Below are 21,321 nucleotides of genomic sequence, written 5' to 3'. Positions count from 1 at the left end.
CAGACATCACACTGAAACCCCAAGCCCCTGTCTCAGGTGCATGGACAGCACAGGGGACAAGGAACACAAACATTTCTACCTCTCAGGCAATTTTTAAAACCAGCACCTGGTGGAGGAGCAGGGTGTTTGCCAGCACCCTGTAATTAAACCCCACACTGTAGGAGTTTCACCTGAGGGCATCCCAGAGTCAGTGAAACAGTTCTGATTTCCCGTGGGGTGTTGTTATGCCTTGCAGAAGGGACTGGCTGGGGGCAGAGACAGACCCACACCAGGAGCAGCAAAGGAGGTGCCATGCCCTGGGGGCACCTTGTGTGGCCAGGCCCCTGTGCTCCTGGGGGCCAGTGAGCAGCCTCATCAAATCACAGAACCTTGGAATGGTTTGGGTTGGAAGGGATCTTAGGGATCATCCAGTTCCAACCCTCCTCCCATGGCCAGGGACACCTCCCACCAGACCAGGTTGCTCCAAGCCCCATCCAACCTGTCCTGGAACAATTCCAGGGAGTGGGCAGCCACAGCTTCCTTGGACAACCTGTGCCAGTGTCTCACCACCCTCACAGGAAAGAATTCCTTCCTAAGGTCCAACCTAAACATCCCACTTACAGTGCTTGTTTTATGAAAAAACGTAATGGAGCAAAATTACCTAGCAAGATTCCTATGAAATACACCAAAAAAACAACTTACAGGTCCTTCTGGGACAGGAGCTGTTCACTCATGAAAACACAGGTCAAGATATCTAAACTAATGTCCAAATGGCTGGAATTTTCAAGAGGCAATCACCCAGAAACTCCCACTACAGTAAGTCCATGCAGTAATTCATATTGTGTTGCTCAGATAGAATCACACAGCCATAGAATCATAGACTGGCTGGGCTTGGAAGGGACCTTAAAGATCATCTAATTCCAACCTCCTGCCATGGCCAGGGACACTTCCCACCAGACCAGGCTGCTCAAGGCCCCATCCAACCTGTCCTGGAACACTTCCAGGGATGGGGCAGCCACAGCTTCCTTGGACAACCTGTGCCACTATCCTCACAATAACGAATTTCCTCCTAATGTCCAACCTAAATCTCCCCTCTCCAAGTCTGAAACCATTTCCCCTTGTCCTCTCACCACACACCCATGCCAAAAGCCCTCCCCCAGCTTTCCTGTAGCCCCTTCAGATATGGGAAGGCTGCTGTGAGGTCACCTCAGAACCTCCTTTTCTCCAGGCTGAACAACCCAACTTCCTCAGCCTGGCTTCCCAGGGGAGGTGCTCCAGCCCTCTGAGCATTTCTGTGGCTTTTCTCTGGACACATTCCAGGAGCTCTGTGTCCTTTTTGTCCTGGGGACTCCAGAACTGGACACAGAGCTCCAGGTGGGGTCTCACAGGAGCAGAGCAGAGGTGCAGAACCACCTCCCTTGACCCCTGTCTGTGCTGCTTTTGCTGCAGCCCAGGACACTGTTGGCTCTGAGCTGCAGGCACACACTGACAGCTCATGGGGACCTGCTGAGCCACCACTGCTCCCAAATCCTTCTCCTCAGGGCTGTCCGGAATCCTTTCTCTTCCCAGCCTTTATTTATCCGTGGGATTGCCTGGACCCAGCTGTAGAACCTTGCACTGGGCCTCTTTGGACTTCATGGAGTTTGCAGGAGCCCCCCAAGGTCCCTCTGGGAACGACAGAAATGTTTGGGTTGGGAAAGGCCTCAAGGGCCATGGAGTCCAACTGCAAATCCAGCACTGAGGAGTCCATCACTGCACCACGTCCCGCAGCTCCACATCTGCTTTTAAACACAGCCGAGGATGGGGACTTCACCACCGCTCCAGGACAGCCTCTTCCAGCCCAGTTCAACATCTCTGTTGAGCTCTGTGTTGCGCTCTGTCGCCACCATCCCTCACTTTGTCGCGCTTTGTCGACATCATCTCCACCTTCTGTCGCGCTCTATCGCGCTCTATCGCGCCCTATCGCGTTCTATCGCGTTCTATCGCCACCGCCCACCCCAAACCTCGCGCTCCTCCCAGCCACCAGGGGGCGCTGCTGGCGCCACCTTGCGGGCCGGCAGCTGACGCGGCGTTACCGGAAGTGACGCCTTGTTTTGCTCGGGCAGCTCCGGGGGGGTGTCTGAGGCCGCCATGGACGTCCTGAAGCGGGAGATCAGCAGGAAGCGGCAGCAGCTGGAGGAAAAGGAGCTTGTGGGGGTAAGGGCCGTCGAAACGGGGTCCCGGAGCCGTCCGGGGTGGCGGTAATGGCGGAAGGTGGAGGCTCGGGGAGGGGGTGAGGCCGGAGCGGCCCAGGATGAGGCCGGGGAAGGGGAGGGGAAGCGGCCTCGCAGAGGATAAAGGGATCCGAGCGGCTCAGGATGGGGTTTGGGAGGGTCCGGAGCGGCTCACAGTGACGTTTAGGAGGGTAAGGAGTGTCCCGGGAGGGGTTTCGGAGAAGAGAAGCAGGGTTGGCCCGTGCTGGGCTCGGGGAAGGAACCAGGAGGAGTTTGGGTCTGAGGACACTGGAGAATTGTGGGTGCTGAAGGAGCCGGAATTCAGGGCCTCGTTGTGTGTCTTTCCCTTTTGGATCTGGTTTAGTTATTTATTTCAGACTCAGGAGTGAGAAGAATCTGTGCTGCCTTCAGATAAGGATGCCTGGAGCCCTTTCCTCACCACTGCTGCAGGGTGCTGTAGCAGTAGTAGTGTCACAGAGGTGTGTGTGTGTGTGTGCCAAGTGTCTTAGCTTAAAGACACCCAGAGTCAAGCAGAGCACTGCTGTGGGTGTTTGAGTTCAGGTTCTGGTGTTAGCAGTGGTGCTGGGATTGGAGGCTGGGGAAGCCCAAGCAGGTAAAGCCTGAAGAAAGAAGCAACATTTCATTTTAATCAAGGGAAATTCTTCAGGGTCCCCACAGTTGTCAGTTGTGCTGTGTCTGGGAGGACTCATCAAACACATTTGTACAGGGGTGCCCCAAACAACATCACAAAATAACTCCACAAAGGTGGCTTTTGCCCAGTTCCTTCACTTAGTGAAAATCAACGTTTTGTGTGGTTTATTTAAACAACTTTTTTTGTCCCCCAACCTGGGCCTCCTTGTGCAGGTCTGAAGCTTTACACAAGCAAGTGTCATGGCCTTCCATGACAGAGAAATGATTTTTCTAAAGCACTGGGGAGCCCGTGGCACTTCCAGCCCTGGCTCTGTGTGTGCTGTGGTGTCACTCTGTGTTGCTGCTTTGCAGAGGTGCTTGTCCCCCTTTGCCTGGCAGTGTCTCTGTGTCTGGATGTAGCTGAGTTCACCAAACCAAGTAAGGAAGTTTGGGCCATTTTTGCCCCAGTCCACGGAGCTGTAACCTGTTAACAGTTTTCTTCTCTTGTAGGGCAACAAGAAATATTTCAAACGCAGTGAGCTGGCTAAAAAAGAAGAGGAGGCTTATTTCCAGAGGTGTGGCTACAAGGTATGGCCATTGCTCTTCCAGGAACTTGGATGTTTACTTTGAAGTCTACATTTGCTTATTTGTTAATGATAATTGTTGTTCTTTGTTCAATCTGTCAATGTTATACATTAGCCTGTAAATGAGAAGCCACCTGGAGAGGTATGAGTTTCCAAAACCCTTTTCAATGCAGGAAAAGATATGCATGATGTGCAGCTACTTAAGTTTGTGTTATGGCTTTTCCTTTTTTTTCTTTTATTTACTCCTTTTTTAATTTTTTTTTTTTTTTTTTTTTTTTTGTGGAAAGCATGCAGTGTCTTGGGATCAAAGCTTGTCTTTCTTTCTTTTTACATTGTGCTGTTAGGCATGAACACTGGGTCTGGTACAGCCACCTTCCACCCTTTTTGGAGAAAAAAAAATGGATACCTTGGGGTCTTTTTATCCATTCAGATGATTCTCACAGCCTTATCCAAATGTCCAAAAGAAATCAGTGTGGAAAAAACCCAAAACCTTCACACTGTGAACTTCCACACTGCATCAATTTGTGTTTTGGCCATCAGTCCTCCAGCACTGCCAGAGTGCAGGGGCAGCGTTTGGTTTCCTTGCTGGCAAAATCTTAGCAAACAATTGGTAAACCTTGGGTGCATTTGGAAAGAAATGAGTGATCTGGAAGGCTTCATCTGCCTTGAGACCACCGTGTCAGGGCAGGAGTTTGCTGCAACAGGGAGAATGCTGTTTGCTGTGACTGTGTGTGCCTGCCTGCCTCATTATCCATGTCTGGGGGGGGGTTGGGGGGAGTCTGCATCCCCCTGGGGAAGACAGGGGCTTGGAATCTGGTTTGCTGTTCCTGGGCACAAACAGGAGCTTTGTTTTTAGCTGAACTTCACCCACTTGGTGACTGATTCTGAAACTGGGATTTGTCTGGGGAGTATTTGACCACCAGTGCCAAAAAAAGCTCAACGTGCAGCATGCAGTCAGGAGAAGGTGTGCTCTGAATCCAGTTGCTCTTCCCTTGTGGAAATGGCTGCATGGTGCTTGTTGGGCATGAGCAGGAATTCTTCAGAACCTGTCCTGGCAGTGAAAATGGAGCTCCCTGTGCTGCTGCAGCACCAGATTTGGGTTGAAATGTGACCCTGAAAACGGTTTTAAAATAAGTTGCTTAAGTTTAATACCTCTTGACAGCCTCCCAGATTTCTGCATTTGGTCTTTACTACATGAATGAGATGTAGAAAACAGACTGATTTCTTTTTAAATTTGGCTGCTTTGCTGAGGCTTAATAAGTTGTAATAATTTGACTGGCTGAAAAAAGAAAGCACTGAAACCAAAATATCTGTGGTAAAGACATTGCTTGTAACTTGGAGTCTGGCTGACAGAGTGGATCAAATCTTTCCCCCCCAATGCTGCTGTCTCTTTATCATCTCAAGAATGTTTGTAAGTTAAAATTTGTGTGTATCCTGCCATGGGAGTGCATTTCTTTACATATATATATATATATATTTTTTTTTTTTTAATTCAGTTCTTCCATGTTTTCCATCCCCTGTCAATTTCCCCTTTCCTGCACTGAGGGAAGTTTTATTTTTCCCCTCTCTTTGTGCATTAAGCATTGATTTGCTTGTCCTTCCTTTGCTTGTTCCAAACCCCTGTGGCTGTAGGGTTGGTTTCTGTTTGCTAATAACACCACTGGGTGCAGATTTGTGGCTGGATCCTGGAGCCACAGGGTGGATCCTGACATCCATGTGGATGGAGTCAGACTGCCCCACAGGGCAGGACTGGCACCTTGGCCTGAAGGAATAGAAAAACTTCTTTAATGGAAATCTGTCCAGTACCTTCCCCAAACTGGTCACCTGGAACAGGCTGGAAATGACAGTGTGCTGCCCATGGGCAGAGGATGTCACAGGGTGCTGAGGGGCTGAGGAAATTTATCTCCTTTACTTTCTTGCCAAAAAGGAATCACCCGATTCCCTATTAGCAAGAAAGTAAAGGAGATAAATTCTGATAAGGAATCAAGGGAAAAAAACAAGATACAAGTGAGTACTGGAAATGTTTCCTTATTACAGGGATATTGCCAACAGCAACCTTCCTGCTGTCAGAAGAGTGAAGTCTGAGCTTATGAAGGGGACTGTAGTTAGGTGACTGCTGCCTCAAAGTTACTTTGATCAAAGAGCTGTTTCACATTATTAAAATCCTGAGTGATGAAGGAGGAGAGCTCAGGGACCTTCTTTTAGAGTCAGAGGAGCTGTTAATGAGATCCTAGCCCTGTGAAGAGCTGCAAGTGTCTCTCTAACCCACAAGGAAGTGTCAGGCTTGTTGTTACTGTAATCAAGCACATTTCAAACCCCAGTAAGTGCCATGATCACTGCAGATTGTGCTCTGCTCACTGGAGCTGTAGGTAACAAAGGTTTTAAGCCACCACCACCACTGAAGGAAGCAGCAGCCTCCTGGGGTTTTCATTTCTGCCCCTGTCCCATGCCTGTGCCGTGGGGAGCTGGATGAGGAGGTTAAGTGGGCTGGGAAGGGCCCTTTCTTTGTGTTTCCCAGGCTGTTTGAGTGATTTCCTCCATCTGGCTCATCACATACCTGGGTAAGGAGGACAGAGCAGGGGCAGGAATCAACAGGCAGAGAATCTGCTGGTTTTGGCACCAGTGCTGGCATCTGCCTGCTGAAGTGGCAGCCAGACTGTGGTACCAGCTATAGAGACTGCTGCTTGCAACATGCAGAACTGCTACTTAAATACTGGTGCTTTTAAAAACCTTTCATTGCTCAGTGAAATTCAATTCTAGACAATAAAAACTATGAAACTGAAAGTCTGTCATATCACAGTCTGCATTCTAGGATCTCTGTGTCTTTACATTTCTATCAGTACATGGGTTTATTTCCATCTGCACATTAGTAACTGTGTCTGCTGAATGTAGGTACAGCAGGAGGAGGAGGAGGAGAAACCACTGACTTCATCAAATCCAGTGCTGGAGCTTGAACTGGCAGAAGAAAAGTTACCAATGACCCTTTCGAGACAGGAGGTAAAATCAATCATCAGCAAACTGCTTGAGTTTACAGTAAATGCATCTGAGATTTATTGCCAGGGCTGCTTTTCCTGTTGGAGGGTCCTTTTTATATAAAAATAACAGTTTGTATAAAATAAAAGCTTTCATCTTGAGAGTCAGCAGTGGTCACCTTTGCTCATCAGGGATCTGCTGTCCAATGGAATGCACAGGGAGGTACAGATGGGTACTTTGCCATAGGAATTTGCACATTTTACATTCATATGAATTTGACATTTTACAGCTTTCAGATTACTTATTCTAGAGTAGTACCCCAAGTATCAGTATTACCCTCAGATAATACTGAATATGGCTGTTTATTTCAATTTTTTTTCCCCTGGCTCATTTGTTAATATATATATATATATAATATATATATATACATTATTATTATTATTATTATTATTATTATTATTATTATTATTATTATTATTATTATTATTAACCCAAATTTAGAAACAAAGTTTCAAAAGTTCATTTTGATTTCTGGAAGAACAAGTCCTGAAGCCATCTGGTGTGTTCTTTGTCCTTTCTAAGGCTAAAAAAACCCTGTGTGAATGGGGGTTCACCACAGATCTGTACCCCAAAGCAGAAGAGAAATGATATGTTCAGGAGTAGGGAATAAATTCTGGTCTTGGAAATCCACATCTGAGATAATCCAAGGCTGTCACACGTCCCCTTAATTTTGCAACATATTTACTGGTTTTTGCAGGAGTGTGTGACAGGACTTGAGGTGTGGGCTGTTGTTTGAGGTTTGGTCTGTGCTGTGTAACATCTCCCTGCTCTTCATCTGCTTGGGTACATGTTTTGGTTGAGGTTTAGGTGTTGCTGTGCCAGCACTCCATCCACCTCTGGGTTTGATACATTTACAAATCCAGTGCTTGCCAACACAGACAGCAAGATGCTTGAACTGGATAAAGGAATTAATGTCTGAATTAATTTTGCTTCTTGTTGTCCAACCAGTCTGTTAGTATGATGAAGTGGTGGCATGAAATGAAATGTAGGCTCTTCTCTTGATCACTAAAGCACTGTGTGGTGCTTCATGTATCAATAACCCTATTACTTGGCACACTGAATGAGAAATGGTTAAATATAGAGAGATTTAGAATCAATACTTGAGGTAAGGAGTGGGGAAAATGAAGTTCAGGTTTTGTCTCTGCCCATGACTTTGCAAATCAGCCGAGGGAGGATGTTACACCTCTAATATCTAGTTCTAAAGTAACTATCACAATTAGATTATGGGTTTTAATATTTGCCAGATGCTTAAGGTTGAGGATTTTCAGCAAAGCATCTTGCAGATGTGCAAAAAAAAAAAAAAAAAAAAAAGTGTTTGTGCTGCCTCGGACAAGTGGGTGAGTGAGTTTTATCATCAAGTTCCTTTGTGATTCTGAAAACAATTTTCAAGCTCTGCCAGAGGGATGACTTTTGTGTATTTGTTTAAAGAAGTCAGAGCAGGAAGAAGTTAGGCTCTACCTAGTGGCTTGGGATTTTCTGCAGAATTTAGATTGGCAATCTTTGGGATGACCTTTCACTGAAATACTGTGGGAATTTTATATTTAGATTGTAAAGTGTCTGGAACATTTTTCTGCTGCTTAAAATACTGCCATTTCCTCTCCAGTCAAGCTCAGCTTGTTATTCTAAGCAAAGTAAATAAATCCATCATTCTGGATTTTATTTTCCTTCCTTTACCAGCTTGCATAAGGAAAGGCTTTGATTTTTTTCAGGTTATCAGGAGGTTACGAGAGAGAGGTGAGCCAGTCAGGTTGTTTGGAGAAACAGATTATGATGCATTCCAACGTCTGAGGAAGATAGAAATTCTTGCACCTGAAGTGAACAAGGTAAGACTGCCCTGCTGTTAATTACATATTTCTAGTGGGATTACCAACAAGGAATGCTATAAAAGTTACTGAAAATCAGTTTCAGTAAGTGTTAATTTTCAGGAGGGAGGGGTAGTGCAGAGCAGTGAGAGTTGTCTGTTCCACCTCATTTATTGCCTGAGAAAGTACCTTAAATGTCAGAGTTTTGGATACAGTTACAATTCCTTGTGCCAGGCAGTTCAGCCCTAGAAACCCCCTAGGCCCTTTTCAGTTGAAGAAGGGGCCTCCAGGTCAGTAATCCCCCAGCCTGTGCAGTTACCTGCTTTTTAACCAGCAAACAGGAATAATTTGTTGTTAAAAGTAGCCTGTATTTGTCATTATATGCATCTCTGGAAGGTAGAGGTAAGTCAGAGGGAGACTGCAGTTTATTTATCTGGTATGTAAATGACAAATCAAATCCCTTCATTCCAGAGCTGTAACTTGGGGAAACTTCATTTCCACCCCAGCTTCTCTTTAAAGTAGCCATCAATTAAAAAAATTACTGAAAGACTTGTGATAGTTAACAGATTTATTCCTTTTTGTCTTCAGAATTTATCAGTTAAGTGAGGTGATGCAGCTGGGGCTTGTTTTGCATTCACTGCTAACCAAATTTACAGCCCAGCTAAGGGAGTGATGGTTTGGATTTTCTGCCATAATTTGTGGCAGACTGAATTATTTGAAATGTCTTTGCTGGGGCTGCCCAGAAAAGCAAATCCTTTTCCTGTCCAAGCCTTTTAAAAAAAGATAAACGGATCTGAAGGTTCAAAAAAAAAAAAAATCTGGTAGTGAAAGCTCATAAATAGGATTTGTTGGATTTTTATTTTTTATGTTTCAGTCACTTCTGTTGCTACAGTTGCTTAAAATGTAGATAGTCACTATCACCTGTTTGTAGTTGAGCCATTTTTAAACTACTAAATGATTTTTAGAAGTGCTCCAAAAAGTATGATGATGGAAGAGGGGAAATAACTGTGCATTTATATTCCCAGTGGAGTGGCTGAATTTATTTCAGGGTAAGAAATGTCTTACAGCTTTAGAGAGCTTTATATTTTATATCTCAAGATAAGAATGAAAGTCTAACTGACTAAGTCAAGTTTCTTGTTCTGTATAAAACCAGCTCTTAACTACAGCATCAATTTGAAACCCTAAGTGTATTTTTTTTTATCACCTGTTCTAGAGTAGGGGATTTTAAACACTTAATCTATATAAAAAATTCTGCTGTGTTTAAGTTCTTGGTAATAAGTACCAAGTTATGGTAATAAATTACCCTAAGAGATAAATAATTTTTGTGATAGTACTGAAGGAGTGTTACTGATCTACAGGGTTTTTTTTTTCAGAGCAGGTGTGAAGACTTATAGAGATGATGATGATTATTCCGTGTTTTTCTGTTTTGGGGTGGTTCAGTGCACTGCTCATAGAAAACAAAAAGTCCTAGCAGTTGATTCAATCCTCCATGCTTTTCTGGTGAAAATATGATAAAAAGTCTTGTTTGTAGGTGTGAACACTGCATAAGCTCATGCATCTCCTTTCTGTTAAGTGCTGAAACAACCCAGAAACTGTTACTGGAATTCAGTTTCAATTCAGACAACAAAGCTTTCTGCATGTTTTTACATAGTTTGGATTTTCTTCAACAGAAGTTGGATGCACACTGTGACTATGCTGAACTCTTTATTTAGCTGGGTTTTTGTTTTGTTTAATTAGTCATTTATTATCTTTTCCAGGGCCTGAGGAATGACTTGAAGGCTGCTTTGGATAAGATTGACCAGCAGTATCTGAATGAAATTGTAGGTGGCCAAGAAGCAGGAGATGATGACTCACAGAATGACTTGAAAGTCCATGAGGAGAATACTACTATTGAAGAACTAGAAGTATGTGATGGGTATATTTTAATTAAGGGATTTTAGATTTAGTATATTGCTATGATAAAGCTTCAGGATTGTTTAGACAAAGTTATCTTGTTTTCAGAATCCAATGCAGGTGTTCTAAAGAATACTTAAATATTCTCTGTTACAAAATCTACCTTTCTAAGCCTTGAGTTGCACCATCAGTGCCTACAGGAGACATGTGAAAGCTCAGGTGGTCTTTGTTCACAGCACCTCATCAAAAATTGGGCAGGAAGGAAAATGAAAGAGTTAGAATTCCCTTTCCATGGTTTCTGGAAGTAAGGAATTTAATAAAAATACATTACTTGGTCATAAATTCTGAAATCTTTCCAGTGAAAGGGTAATAATCTTTCAACTAATTTTCTCTGTACAAGAAAAATGGAGTCTGAAAAATAGACACACAGAAAAATATTTGATACAAAAACATCCAGGACAAAGAAGTGGAGGTCAGAAATGGGCAGCTCACAGGAAACACACAAAGTGCAGAGACAATGTGTCCCAGAAACTTCCATGCAAATAGCTGCTGTGTTCTGAAAGAATACCATGGCATTTGTGTGAGAGCAGGGTATATGCCATGAAATTCTTTCAGTGCCTGGTATTTTAGAGTCATGTTTTGAAAAGCACATTAACTTGAGCCAAAAATTTTCAGCCTTTATCTTCAAAACTTTGTGGAAGTTAATCTTCACACCATCCTTCCAAAAGTGTGCTTGAGAAACAAGCTGATTTATAACAGGAAGCTTAAATGAAAACATTATTATGTAGAAATAACCTTTGGCTTTTTTGTTAGGGTCTGAGGGGTTTGGGTATGGACTAACTGTAGAACCATAATGGGTACCAGTTGCAATGGGACTGCACTTACTCATCTATTGGTTCTCCACATAGCCCCTTTTTGGGGTCATGGGGCAGGCTGGATTGAGCTGTGAAAGTAATCTTTTTCTGAACAGATTGAGAACACTGTAGTCTGAATTTTATGCCACTTTAACTCCATTCCCTTGAGCATAAAGGCTTACACTGAATTTGGTTCCAAATATAAGAGATTTTAAAATTAAATCTCGCTCTGGAAATGTGAAGATAATGGAAGCAGATTATAAATCCAGGTCTACCTGCTGAAAAATGGTTCTTCAAATGCTGTTAGAATTAACAGTTTCAAGGTTTTGACAGGAAGCTGGAGTATTGGAGCATCCTGGGGCTTTTTTTGGTTTTGTTTTGGTTTTTTTTTTTGGGTTTTTTTTTGTGTATCTTTTTTTTCCTCAATTTCAGAGTTACAATTAAAAGAAATGGTAAAAAGCACCAGTACATCAGAAAATTGAAATAAATTAATAATTAGGTTAATTGATGGCTTTGGGGATCTCAAAAATGCAGTGCACTCACAGATCCCCCTAGTGCAGACAGCTGCTAATTATGCCAGTAATTTAGTGGATGGAAATTAGTGTTGCGTTGACTTTTCAGAAAGGATCGTGCTGCCTTTTTGATTTAAATATTTTTAATGAATCTCAGTGGTATATATGGCTTTTTTGTTCTGTTTCCTAACTCTGAGAGTTTTGGATTCCTGGTGGAGTTTAATTTACAGTTTACACTGCAGTGAATTTGTGTTCTGCTGCAGTGGTGGTGGATGCAAACTTCTAGATAATGAGGAAATAATGGGCTTTTTCCTCCGGTTCTAGGCTTTGGGAGAATCCTTAGGACGGGGTGATGATCACTATGATATGGACATCATAACAAAGTTCTTGAAGGTAACAAGCTCTAGTAGCTGTTCTGTAGCTGTGTCATGTTTTTTACTGTCATGCTGATAGTGAAGAGAAGGAATGGTTTCATCTGCTTGCAGAGAAGAACTCACCCCTTATGCTTGAAGTGTGGATTGTGGGGTTTTTTTAAAAATCATTGGCACTCCACAGTGTCAGAGTAGTGATGATTTCTTGACCTTCTTGACCTGACTAAGAGCACCATTCCAAACCTCATCCTGCTTTTCCAGACAAACTAAACACAGGTTTGATTTCTGCATGAGAATGGAGGCAGTTGTGTGCAGTTGTGTCTGTGTGCTACTGTGGCATTAAAACCATCTGAGGAGTCCATGCCTTCCTTGCCCAGGAGCAGTGGAAGCTAAAATGAAGTCTCACCTGGCACTGTTTTGTGAAATAGGAGAATTTTAAAGGAAGTCCACTGGCTTTGCTGAGGAAATGGCTTCACATGGATAGCAGAAAATTGTTTCCTTGTTTCCTGGCAAGGAGCCTCTCATGTCAGTCAGGTCTCCATGTAACTGCTGTGGCCATCACAGGGCAAGAGCAGCAGCAGCTTTCATTTGTGTGTATCAGGTACATTGGCATTTTAATTCAGGTTGGGCTGGGCAGTCAGACAAAGAGCTAAAAAATTGTTTTCTAGGTGGAGAGAAGGTAGGTCTGACATGCTTGCTTTCTGTGGTCTTGAATTTTCACTGTCATCTTCACTCTATTTGCAAACAGCTACCTCGAAACATCAGCATTCCACTTATTCCTGCTCTTTTTATGTCCCCTCCTTCCTCCCAGCACCCAGACCTGCACTCTTTCCTTGCACATACCTCTTCACACGTGATTTTATGCCACATGTTTTTATGGCAGGAGGTTTGTTCATTCCCTATCCTTCTGAAGAAAGCTTCTTGTCTTCTGTAATTCATATTTCTCCAAAGAACTCATTTTGCTTTAGTGGCTCTAAACACCGTTCCCTCCTGTTTTGCTGCGGGTGTCACTAGATGGCACTGTGACATTAACTTTGCTTGATCCTCGCACAGTTTCTTCTCGGAGTTTGGGCCAAGGAGCTGAATGCCAGAGAAGATTACGTGAAACGGGGAGTGCAGGGGAAGCTGAACAGTGCCACTCAGAAGCAGACAGAATCGTACCTGAGGCCACTCTTCAGAAAACTTCGGAAAAGGGTGAATCACTTTTAAACCTCATTATCCTGTAACACTTATTTTAACTTCTGCTTCCAAGTGGTTTGTGTTAATGTTACTGTCACTGAAGAAGAGAGGGTAGCTGGGTTTGGTCAGAGTTTCTGTGTCTAGAGCCCATGGCTCCCAGGTCAGACCTCTCTGTCTTGACCAGTGAATTCTTCTGCTTACCCCTGCTTTTCCAGGTGTTGCTTTATGCATCATCTGTTCACTGGGTTGCAAACAGGATAGAGAATTTGGATTGTATTTTGCACTTTGCCTCTAGCTACTAGGTGTAACCACTTAACCTCTGTTGCTTTAGATCATACATCTAAATAACAAAGGTGTTTTCTTTTGATAAAGTCCTCAAGCTAGGGTAGGCACTAAACTTTGTATTAATGCTGAGTAGGAGGATTTTCCTGAGCTGCTATTCTGAAGTAAAGATGTCTTTTTTTTTTTTTTTTTTTTTTTTGTCTCCTGTAGACGCTGCCTGCAGACATCAAAGAATCAATAACAGATATTATTAAATTCATGTTGCAAAGAGAATATGTGAAGGTATGTTTGTTTGGACTCTGCTGGCATGTACAGGCTGTCTGGTTCTAATAGACTGAGTTTATTACTTCAACATTTCCCATTTTGTATTTTCAAGCTGGGAATACACACAACATGTATTCAAACAAAAAGAAAAATGGCTATTAAAGGTTAGGCTCCAGGTAGTGTTTGATCCACAGCCTATCAGAAGATCTGTTGAGGTTGGTGAAACTGCAGAGTTTTGCAAGCACAAAGAGAATTTTTCTCAGAGATGGTTCTGTTAAGTTGCAGAGGAATCCTGTATGGGTAAGCTGATAGCATAAGGTTAAATGAAAATCCTGAATTAATAGTAATAGAGTGTTGATTAGTTAGGAATTAATTGAGGTGAACTAGGCTACTGAATATGAGACACTGCCCCTTTCTTTGGCTGTGCTCATGTTAGCTGGCCTGGTAAGGTTGAGGTAAAGTAATGAAAAGGTTTTGGGACAAAGTCTCCTTACTGGAGGAAGCAGAAGCACTTTGGCACACAAGATCAAAGGCAGTGTTAGGTTTTGTTAGGTTTTGCCTACAGAAGTGGGACTCATGCTGGGAGCATTTGCTTAAGCACTTGTGTACACAGAGGAAATTGAGCTGTGTTTTGCCTTTAAATTTCCAGTATTTCTTATCCTTGTGAGTGCTTTGGGTAATTTGTCAAGTAAGCAAGCAAACCTGCTTTGTTATTGAAAAAACTTTAGATGGCCTAAGGCAAGTTTAATCCAAATCATTTGACAGTAGAATTAAAAGTGTGGGATATATGGTAGTGGGGTTTTGTTTCAAAGCATTTTTTTTCTTCTGGTTGTTACCATTCTGTTGAAATTCCCTTTCCAATGGCTTTTCAAACAAAGTATTGTCCAGGAATGTGCTATATCTTGTGGGTTAATATGTGTGCTGCTCTTCCCTAGAGGTGCTTGGTGTTGTGTAAACCAATTTTGGAGGAGTTTAAAACATACTTGGAAGTTTTTGGTTTTTGCTTTTGGAGGAGCTTAGCACATAGTTGGAAGGTTTTGGGTTTTTCTTTGTCAGTGGGTTTTTTTGTTTGTTTTGTTTTGGTTTTTTAATTAGGCTAATGAATCTTCTGTTTTTAAAGATACTCATACCCTTTTCCAGTTTGCTTTCTGTGAGATTTGTCTCTTTCTGCCTGCTGTTCTCTTCTGTGTTGTTTTGCTTTGTGCAGCCTGGTGAATACTTTCAGCCACAGATTCTCACTGGTTTGTTAGATAAAATGCTTGAAAGATGTAAATTTTGCAATCAACATGACAGCAAGCAAATACCAGAACACAAGTTGTCCTCTCAACCTTAATTAATGTGACAGGCCTGGGAAGGGCCTTTTGTTGCATGTTTCATCACAAAACTATAATTAGGTCAACAAGTAGATGTTAGGCTAAGACTGTTCAGATTCTGCTTCATGTAGATGAAGAGTAAGTCCCTTCTTCAGGTTTGCTTTCTGTCTGCAACCCCCTGCCTTGTTCATTATTCACCTCCCAGTTTGCTCATTGCCAGTTACACTCACTGCTCATGATTCTGCTTCTCTGTTTGGTGTCTAAATGGGAGATGATAAATGAACTCTCCAAGTTCATCCTGCTCCAAGTCCTTGAAGCTGTTCTGTAACTGCATGAATGTGTTTGTTCCCCTCACCTCCTGGTTCTCATGTTTGTTTTTCTTTAAGCTCTGTACTTCTCTTCCTTTCTCCCTTTCTGGTAATGTTTCCTTCCAGTTTTATCTTGGTTCCCCAGGGATGTTGTCTACTACAGCTTTTTATGTTAGAAAACAATTTATGTTATGGATCTGCTATCTAGATCAGGAAATTTCAGATTCATTTACTGCTGCAGGGACTCAGGCTGGAGCTGAGGAGGCTCAGGGGAGACCTCATCACTCTCTACAACTCCCTGAAAGGAGATTGGAGCCAGGGGGGGTTGGTCTCTTTTCCCAGGCAACTCTCAGCAAGACAAGAGGGCACAAGAGGTCTCAAGTTGTGCCAGGGGAGGTTTAGGTTGGACATTAGAAAGAATTTCTTTACTGAGAGGGTGATCAGACATTGGAATGGGCTGCCAAGGGAAGGGGTGGATTCTCCATCCCTGGAGATATTTAAAAAGAGACTGGATGTGGCACTCAGTGCCATGGGCTGGGAACTGCAGTGGGAGTGGATCAAGGGTTGGACTTGATGATCTCTGAGGTCCCTTCCAACCCAGCCAATTCTTTGATGATTCTATGATGACTCTGTTCATCTGCATTGTTGCAGAAGTGCTTATTCAACCCAGTTGTGTAGAGAGCAGCTTCTCAGCCTCCTTGGAAGCTCAGTTCTCTCCCTGAGAGCACTCCTGTGTTCCAGGTGACCTCGGTTCTACTCACACAATGTCAGCCTGCAGTGGGCTGTGCTCACACCCAGGCTCCCTGCTCTGGTCTGCAACCACACCAGCAAAGGTTGTAGAGGTGGTTACAGCAGAAAAGCTTGTAGGAACCTGAGGAGGCCGGGTTGAAACATGTCCCAGGAAACTTTAATTTCAGTCAAGTTTAGATGACCTTCTTCAGGGCGTTTTCATCACCCTGTAGCTAAAGTTCTCCTCGCTTCCCTCAGAGTTCAGCACACACAGAAGTGGTGTTTGGGAGCTGTGTTGTGAAATCAGGGTGTGATGGAGCCAGGTTTGCAGAGGCTGGAGGTTGTGCTGTCACTGTGTCTGGCAGTGCACACACCCCATTCTGCTGCCCTGTCTGGTTTGCTGAGGCTGCGTGCTCTCTGTTCCTGCAGGCAAATGATGCCTATCTTCAGATGGCCATTGGGAATGCTCCCTGGCCCATTGGGGTCACCATGGTTGGAATCCACGCTCGGACGGGTCGGGAAAAGATTTTCTCCAAGCACGTGGCCCACGTTCTCAATGATGAAACTCAGAGGAAGTATATACAGGTAATGTTAGCTTTGGAAATCCAAGGGGTTTGCTCCTGAAGTTAGGGGTTCTTTGAGGAATACCAGTTGCATAGTCACTGGTGATGTGGTAAAAAGGTTCTAGAAATGGGTCAGGTGTAATTCCTGTTTAATAAGTGGCTCATTTTCTTCAGTGATGTGCTAGAGACACTGAAATGGATTTTTCTACATTTCAACCACTGTGATTCTATATAAACACCAAAGTAGCTGTGAAGACTTGCTCTATGCTCCTGAGTTCCTTAACTGCTTGTTTTAACATCATTTCTGGATTTTAATACCCTGAGATACAGTCCTTCTGACTGTTTCTGCAGCTAGATAAATACCCTTGTTTTTCATACATGTCTCTAATAGTGTGAGCTCAACATTCCAGGTTTAGTTCCTCCTGTGCATATTCATATTCATGTCATGAACTTCTTTTGCTTGAGGAATTAATAGCAGTGGTGTTTTTCTTCTGATGTTTCAGTGTAGTGGCTGGACAGCTCTGAGGAAACAACTCTTCTCTCCTTGTGTTTTTAAATGCCTTTGCCTCTTGCCAGTTGTAGTCTCCATGAGATGAAGACTTTCTGGCTGACCTCTGAAGCCTCCAGAGCAGCATCATGGAGGTGGCAGGGAAGGTTTACAGAGATGGCTCTTTGTATTGGAGCTACAAGTATAACTTCTGGTTTCTTTTAAACTATAGTTTTTAGTATCATAACCTGGGAAATATCATTTTGTAGCCAGAGGAAGCTCCAAACACTTACAGAGCCAACAAATTAAATTCAACTAATTTTTTTGTCAGGTGAAAATTGGCATGTGGATTATGCATCCTCCTAGACAGGGTGCAGTTATTGTGTCATCCTTGCTTGGAAGTATTTAATGAATGAAGTAGCTTATGTTGAACCAAACAGGTTTGTTGTTCTTTTGTGTTAAAAAAGGAATTCGTGCTCTGAAGGAAGATTATTGTGGGCCTCAATATGGCCATAATGCCAACTTGGGTGAATTAATTTGCTATCTGTGTCCCTTTGCCACTCTTCTAGCAGGAAGATCTCTGCTCTGTAGTGTTGCTTGATCTCTCTTAGGATACCCTGTGGAAGATGCAATGTCTGTTAATTCCTCAGTTTCTCCCTTATTTACTTCTGGAATGATGTCTGTTGGTCAAGGAAATCTTTTGTGTTTATCTTCCCAGTGTGGATTTCATATCCATGCTTCTGACTTACACAACTTCCTGAAGTGCCAGGACAGAGGTGGCTTTAAACATGGATCTTCTCCATGTGTTTTCCATCTCCAAAGGATGGAGTGACACCTCCAGAGAAAGTGTTTGAGTTTTCTTGTAGCTGTGCAGCTTGTTTTGGTGTCCAGAATCGCTTTTTGCTCTATAAAATGATGAATAATATTCAGGTTTTTTAAACCATGTGGGTGTTAAACATTAGGTCTTGTTCAGCTAGTCTGGTTCACACTGGAGCATGGAATGTTATCTGTGCTCCCAGAAGCTACATCAAGCTAACATGGTTCTGATTTATGATGAACCTGGGATTGTAACATCCCAAAGAAGGAGTCATTATGGTGCTAGGATGTGTTTTCCAGACTTGTCTGGATTGGAAAGGCCAAAGCATCCTCTGTTGAATCATTTTTCTCTTCAGGGAGGAGCCATTGTGAGTGTCTGGTGGCAGGGATTTGACTCAGTGCTGTCTTGGAGTACAGTGTCAGTGCTAAATGGTGCTACCAGCACAGCATTTCCCTTTCTTCTTTGTTAGATTTTTCTGTCTGACTTGAAGAAAATAATCACAGGGGTTTTGTCACATTGGTTTTTGGCAACCGATGCCTTGAAAGAACTGAAGAGAAAAGTAGACATTCTGCCTTTTTCTTGCTTATTTCTTCAGTTTGTCTCTGCAGTGTAGGACAGGTACACTACCATCAAGGATGGAGTGACATCTCCAGAGAAAGTGTTTGAGTTTTCTTGTAGCTGTGCAGCTTGTTTTGGTGTGCAAAATCACTTTTTGCTCTATAAAATGATGAATAATAATCAGGTTTTTTAAAAATAACTTTTATTGTGATAGTATTGCTTTCTCCCATGGTGGTGAAGAGGGATTAAAGCTTAGCTGTGATCTTTCACTATGAATCTGTCATGAAGCACTGAATGAGGTCTCTTTGGTTAAGCCACAGACTCCTCCAATATTGGAGATAACTTGGCATTTTGCAGCCAGAAAGGTTCATAAAAACTGGAAAAACAACCCAATAAAAAAGAAAACAACCCGAAATAGCAGCCATTTGTCTTGAATTCTTCTTGCTAAGCTTAAAAATACTGTAGACTCTTAAGTTTGTTTGACAACTGCAGTTTTATTGCAAATTGTGCTTGTTTTGTTGATTCTTAGGGGCTGAAGAGGCTGATGACCATTTGCCAGAAGCACTTCCCAACAGACCCATCCAAGTGTGTGGAGTACAACGCCTTGTGAGGCTCTGCAGTGTCCAAAACATGACTCAGATTTTGCTCTCCAAGACCCAGAGAGAACTGAAGAGAAAATTTGTGCTCTTAACACCAACAGAAACCTAGGGTGGGCTTTGCAAAAAAGCATCAAGCAGCAGATTTTCTACAGCTTCCTTTTTACAAGCCCTGTTTATTTAGATTTATTTTTAAATCTCTGCTTTATGCAGAACACATCCAGTGTATGGAGGAGGAGGGGGTTTGAGGGGTGGTATGGCCAGGGGACAATGAATGTGACCCTTGCTTTTATTTCCATTTGTTATTCAGGGAACCACACAAACTGAACTGTTTCCCATATCTTAGAGCTTTAGATGAGACTCAGGCCTGCAAGGAGCATATGTGGAGTTTTTTGGCTGCTTTCCCATTGGAGACTGATGTGGGGAGATGATTAGAGGGAAGCAGTTGAATCTGAATCTTGGTTATTTCTGTAAATATGAAGACTTTAATGGGTAATCTTTCATGTGGTATTTATCAGGAGAAAAAAAAAAAAAAGGTTTATATGTTTCTCAGCTGAAAGATACAGCCAGTCTCAGTGCAGAGAGGTTTTGATCTTGAATACATATGATTTGGCTTTTTTTTTTTGTAATGACATTTTTAATATAAACCTTCTGTGCTTGGGGGAAGTAATCTTATGGCTCTTGAAGCTTTCAAATCCCGTTTTTATACATCTGGAGAAAATTTCAGTCTGCTGGGCATTGCAGAGAAAATAATTAGGACCTCCCATGACCACGTTACAGTATTTCTAGCAGCCACAAATCTTTCCTGTTGTGCATCTTGACTGAGAATGGTGAAGAAACTCACAGAAACTATGATGTGTAATTCTGTGTAAACAGTGAAACACTCAAACTTTGTTAGTGGTGCAGGTTGAAAGTCCGAGGCTGAAATCCTGTGCTTTTTCTAATTCCAAGAACAGCAGCACCTCTGCAGGGGTGTTAACGTGTTTCTGGCTGCTCAGGCTTGGATTCAGGCAGGAATTTGGATCTGGTGTCCTGCTACCTCTCCTGTCAGGTCTTTTGGTACCTCTGGATTAGTGTTTTGGTGTCACAGTGGCAGGCTTGGGTACAGTGTGAGCAGAACCACTTCCTGAAGAAATGTGTTCATACTCAGTGTGTTGGGTTTTCTGAGGTCTCACCTGGTGCTCCCAGTCAGAGCAGGAGAGGGGGTGCCCCTTTCTGAAGGGGTTACCCCCTCCTGTGGGTGTTTGCAGCGTGGGTGTTCGGGTGTTTGCAGCGTGGGTGTTTGGGTGTTTGCAGCGTGGGTGTTTGGGTGTTTGCAGCATGGGTGTTGTGTTTGCAGCGTGGAGGTGTTTGCATGTAGCGTGGAGGTGTTTGCAGCGTGGGTGTTTGCAGCGGGGGTGTTTGCAGCGTGGGTGTTTGCAGCGTGGAGGTGTTTGCAGCGGGGGTGTTTGGGTGTTTGCAGCGTGGGTGTTTGCAGCGTGGGGGTGTTTGCAGCGTGGGTGTTTGCAGCGTGGGTGTTTGCAGCGTGGGGGTGTTTGCAGCGTGGGTGTTTGCAGCGTGGGTGTTTGCAGCGGGGGTGTTTGCAGCGGGGGTGTTTGCAGCGTGGGTGTTTGCAGCGGGGGTGTTTGCAGCGGGGGTGTTTGCAGCGGGGGTGTTTGCAGCGGGGGTGTTTGCAGCGGGGGTGTTTGCAGCGGGGGTGTTTGCAGCGGGGGTGTTTGTGGCAGGGAGTTTGTAGGAGCCCCTGGAGGAGCTTCAGGTTCTTCCAGAGTCAGTCTGTGTTCTGAAGTGCTTCTTTGGGCACAGAAGTTTTTCAGCCTGGAGTGTCTGACCCCAGAGAAAATGTCAAGAGCTTAAACAGTTTAGAAGTAATAAAAATGAGGCTGTTGACCTAACTGGTGCTCGGGGAGGGGCCTTTGGGGAATAGAGGGGGATTTGTGGGAAGACGCTGGGCAGATGTCAGGAGCACGGAAGAGTTTCATTAGCAGTGGTGTCTGGTGATGTTTTTGCAATGCTCCATTCAGATGTTCTTTGGAGGCATTATTACAACAGGAAACATTTAGAACACCACGGTTTTATCCCTCTCCCCACTCAGATGATTTTCTGTGTCTTCATCTTGACCTTAGTTTTGAACTCTTAAATAATTGAAGCACAATATTGTCCCTTGTCTCGAGGAGCTGCAGTTTCCCTGGAAAGTGCAGCAAGTGAGTAGCCAGGGGACGGTTTAAGGAGCATCCTAACATCTGCTTTAGAGGGAACTGGATTCCTTAGGGCATCTGTAATAGTATTAGATAGATTTTTCCCTCCTGCTTTAGAGCTAATTACTGAGGAGGGTTTTAATGGTGACCCTGAGCGCT

At 43.5% G+C, this 21,321-nt stretch overlaps 1 protein-coding gene across 3 annotated transcripts; it reads left to right on the top strand.

Moving 5' to 3' along the window:
* Positions 1–2,052: 2,052 nt before the first annotated feature.
* Positions 2,053–19,637, top strand: PRPF18 (pre-mRNA processing factor 18). Of its 3 annotated transcripts, XM_071734090.1 has the most exons (11): positions 2,053–2,175; positions 3,333–3,410; positions 3,522–3,548; positions 6,299–6,403; positions 8,149–8,262; positions 9,999–10,145; positions 11,825–11,893; positions 12,925–13,065; positions 13,543–13,614; positions 16,376–16,531; positions 18,901–19,637. In XM_071734090.1, the coding sequence occupies exons 1-11, from the start codon at positions 2,110–2,112 to the stop codon at positions 18,979–18,981; spliced, it is 1,056 nt and encodes a 351-aa protein (XP_071590191.1). In that variant the 5' UTR covers positions 2,053–2,109; the 3' UTR covers positions 18,982–19,637. The 3 variants fall into 3 exon arrangements, with proteins under 3 accessions (XP_071590191.1, XP_071590192.1, XP_071590193.1); XM_071734091.1 differs by lacking the exon at positions 3,522–3,548; XM_071734092.1 differs by lacking the exon at positions 16,376–16,531 and having other exon boundaries at positions 18,901–19,131.
* Positions 19,638–21,321: the final 1,684 nt, after the last annotated feature.

Source organism: Heliangelus exortis, chromosome 1, assembly GCF_036169615.1.
Source record: "Heliangelus exortis chromosome 1, bHelExo1.hap1, whole genome shotgun sequence".
In the NCBI taxonomy this organism is placed as follows: Eukaryota; Metazoa; Chordata; class Aves; order Apodiformes; family Trochilidae; genus Heliangelus; species Heliangelus exortis.
The sequence above is the reverse complement of the archived record's forward strand: the minus strand, read 5'-3'. Positions and strand labels throughout refer to the sequence as shown.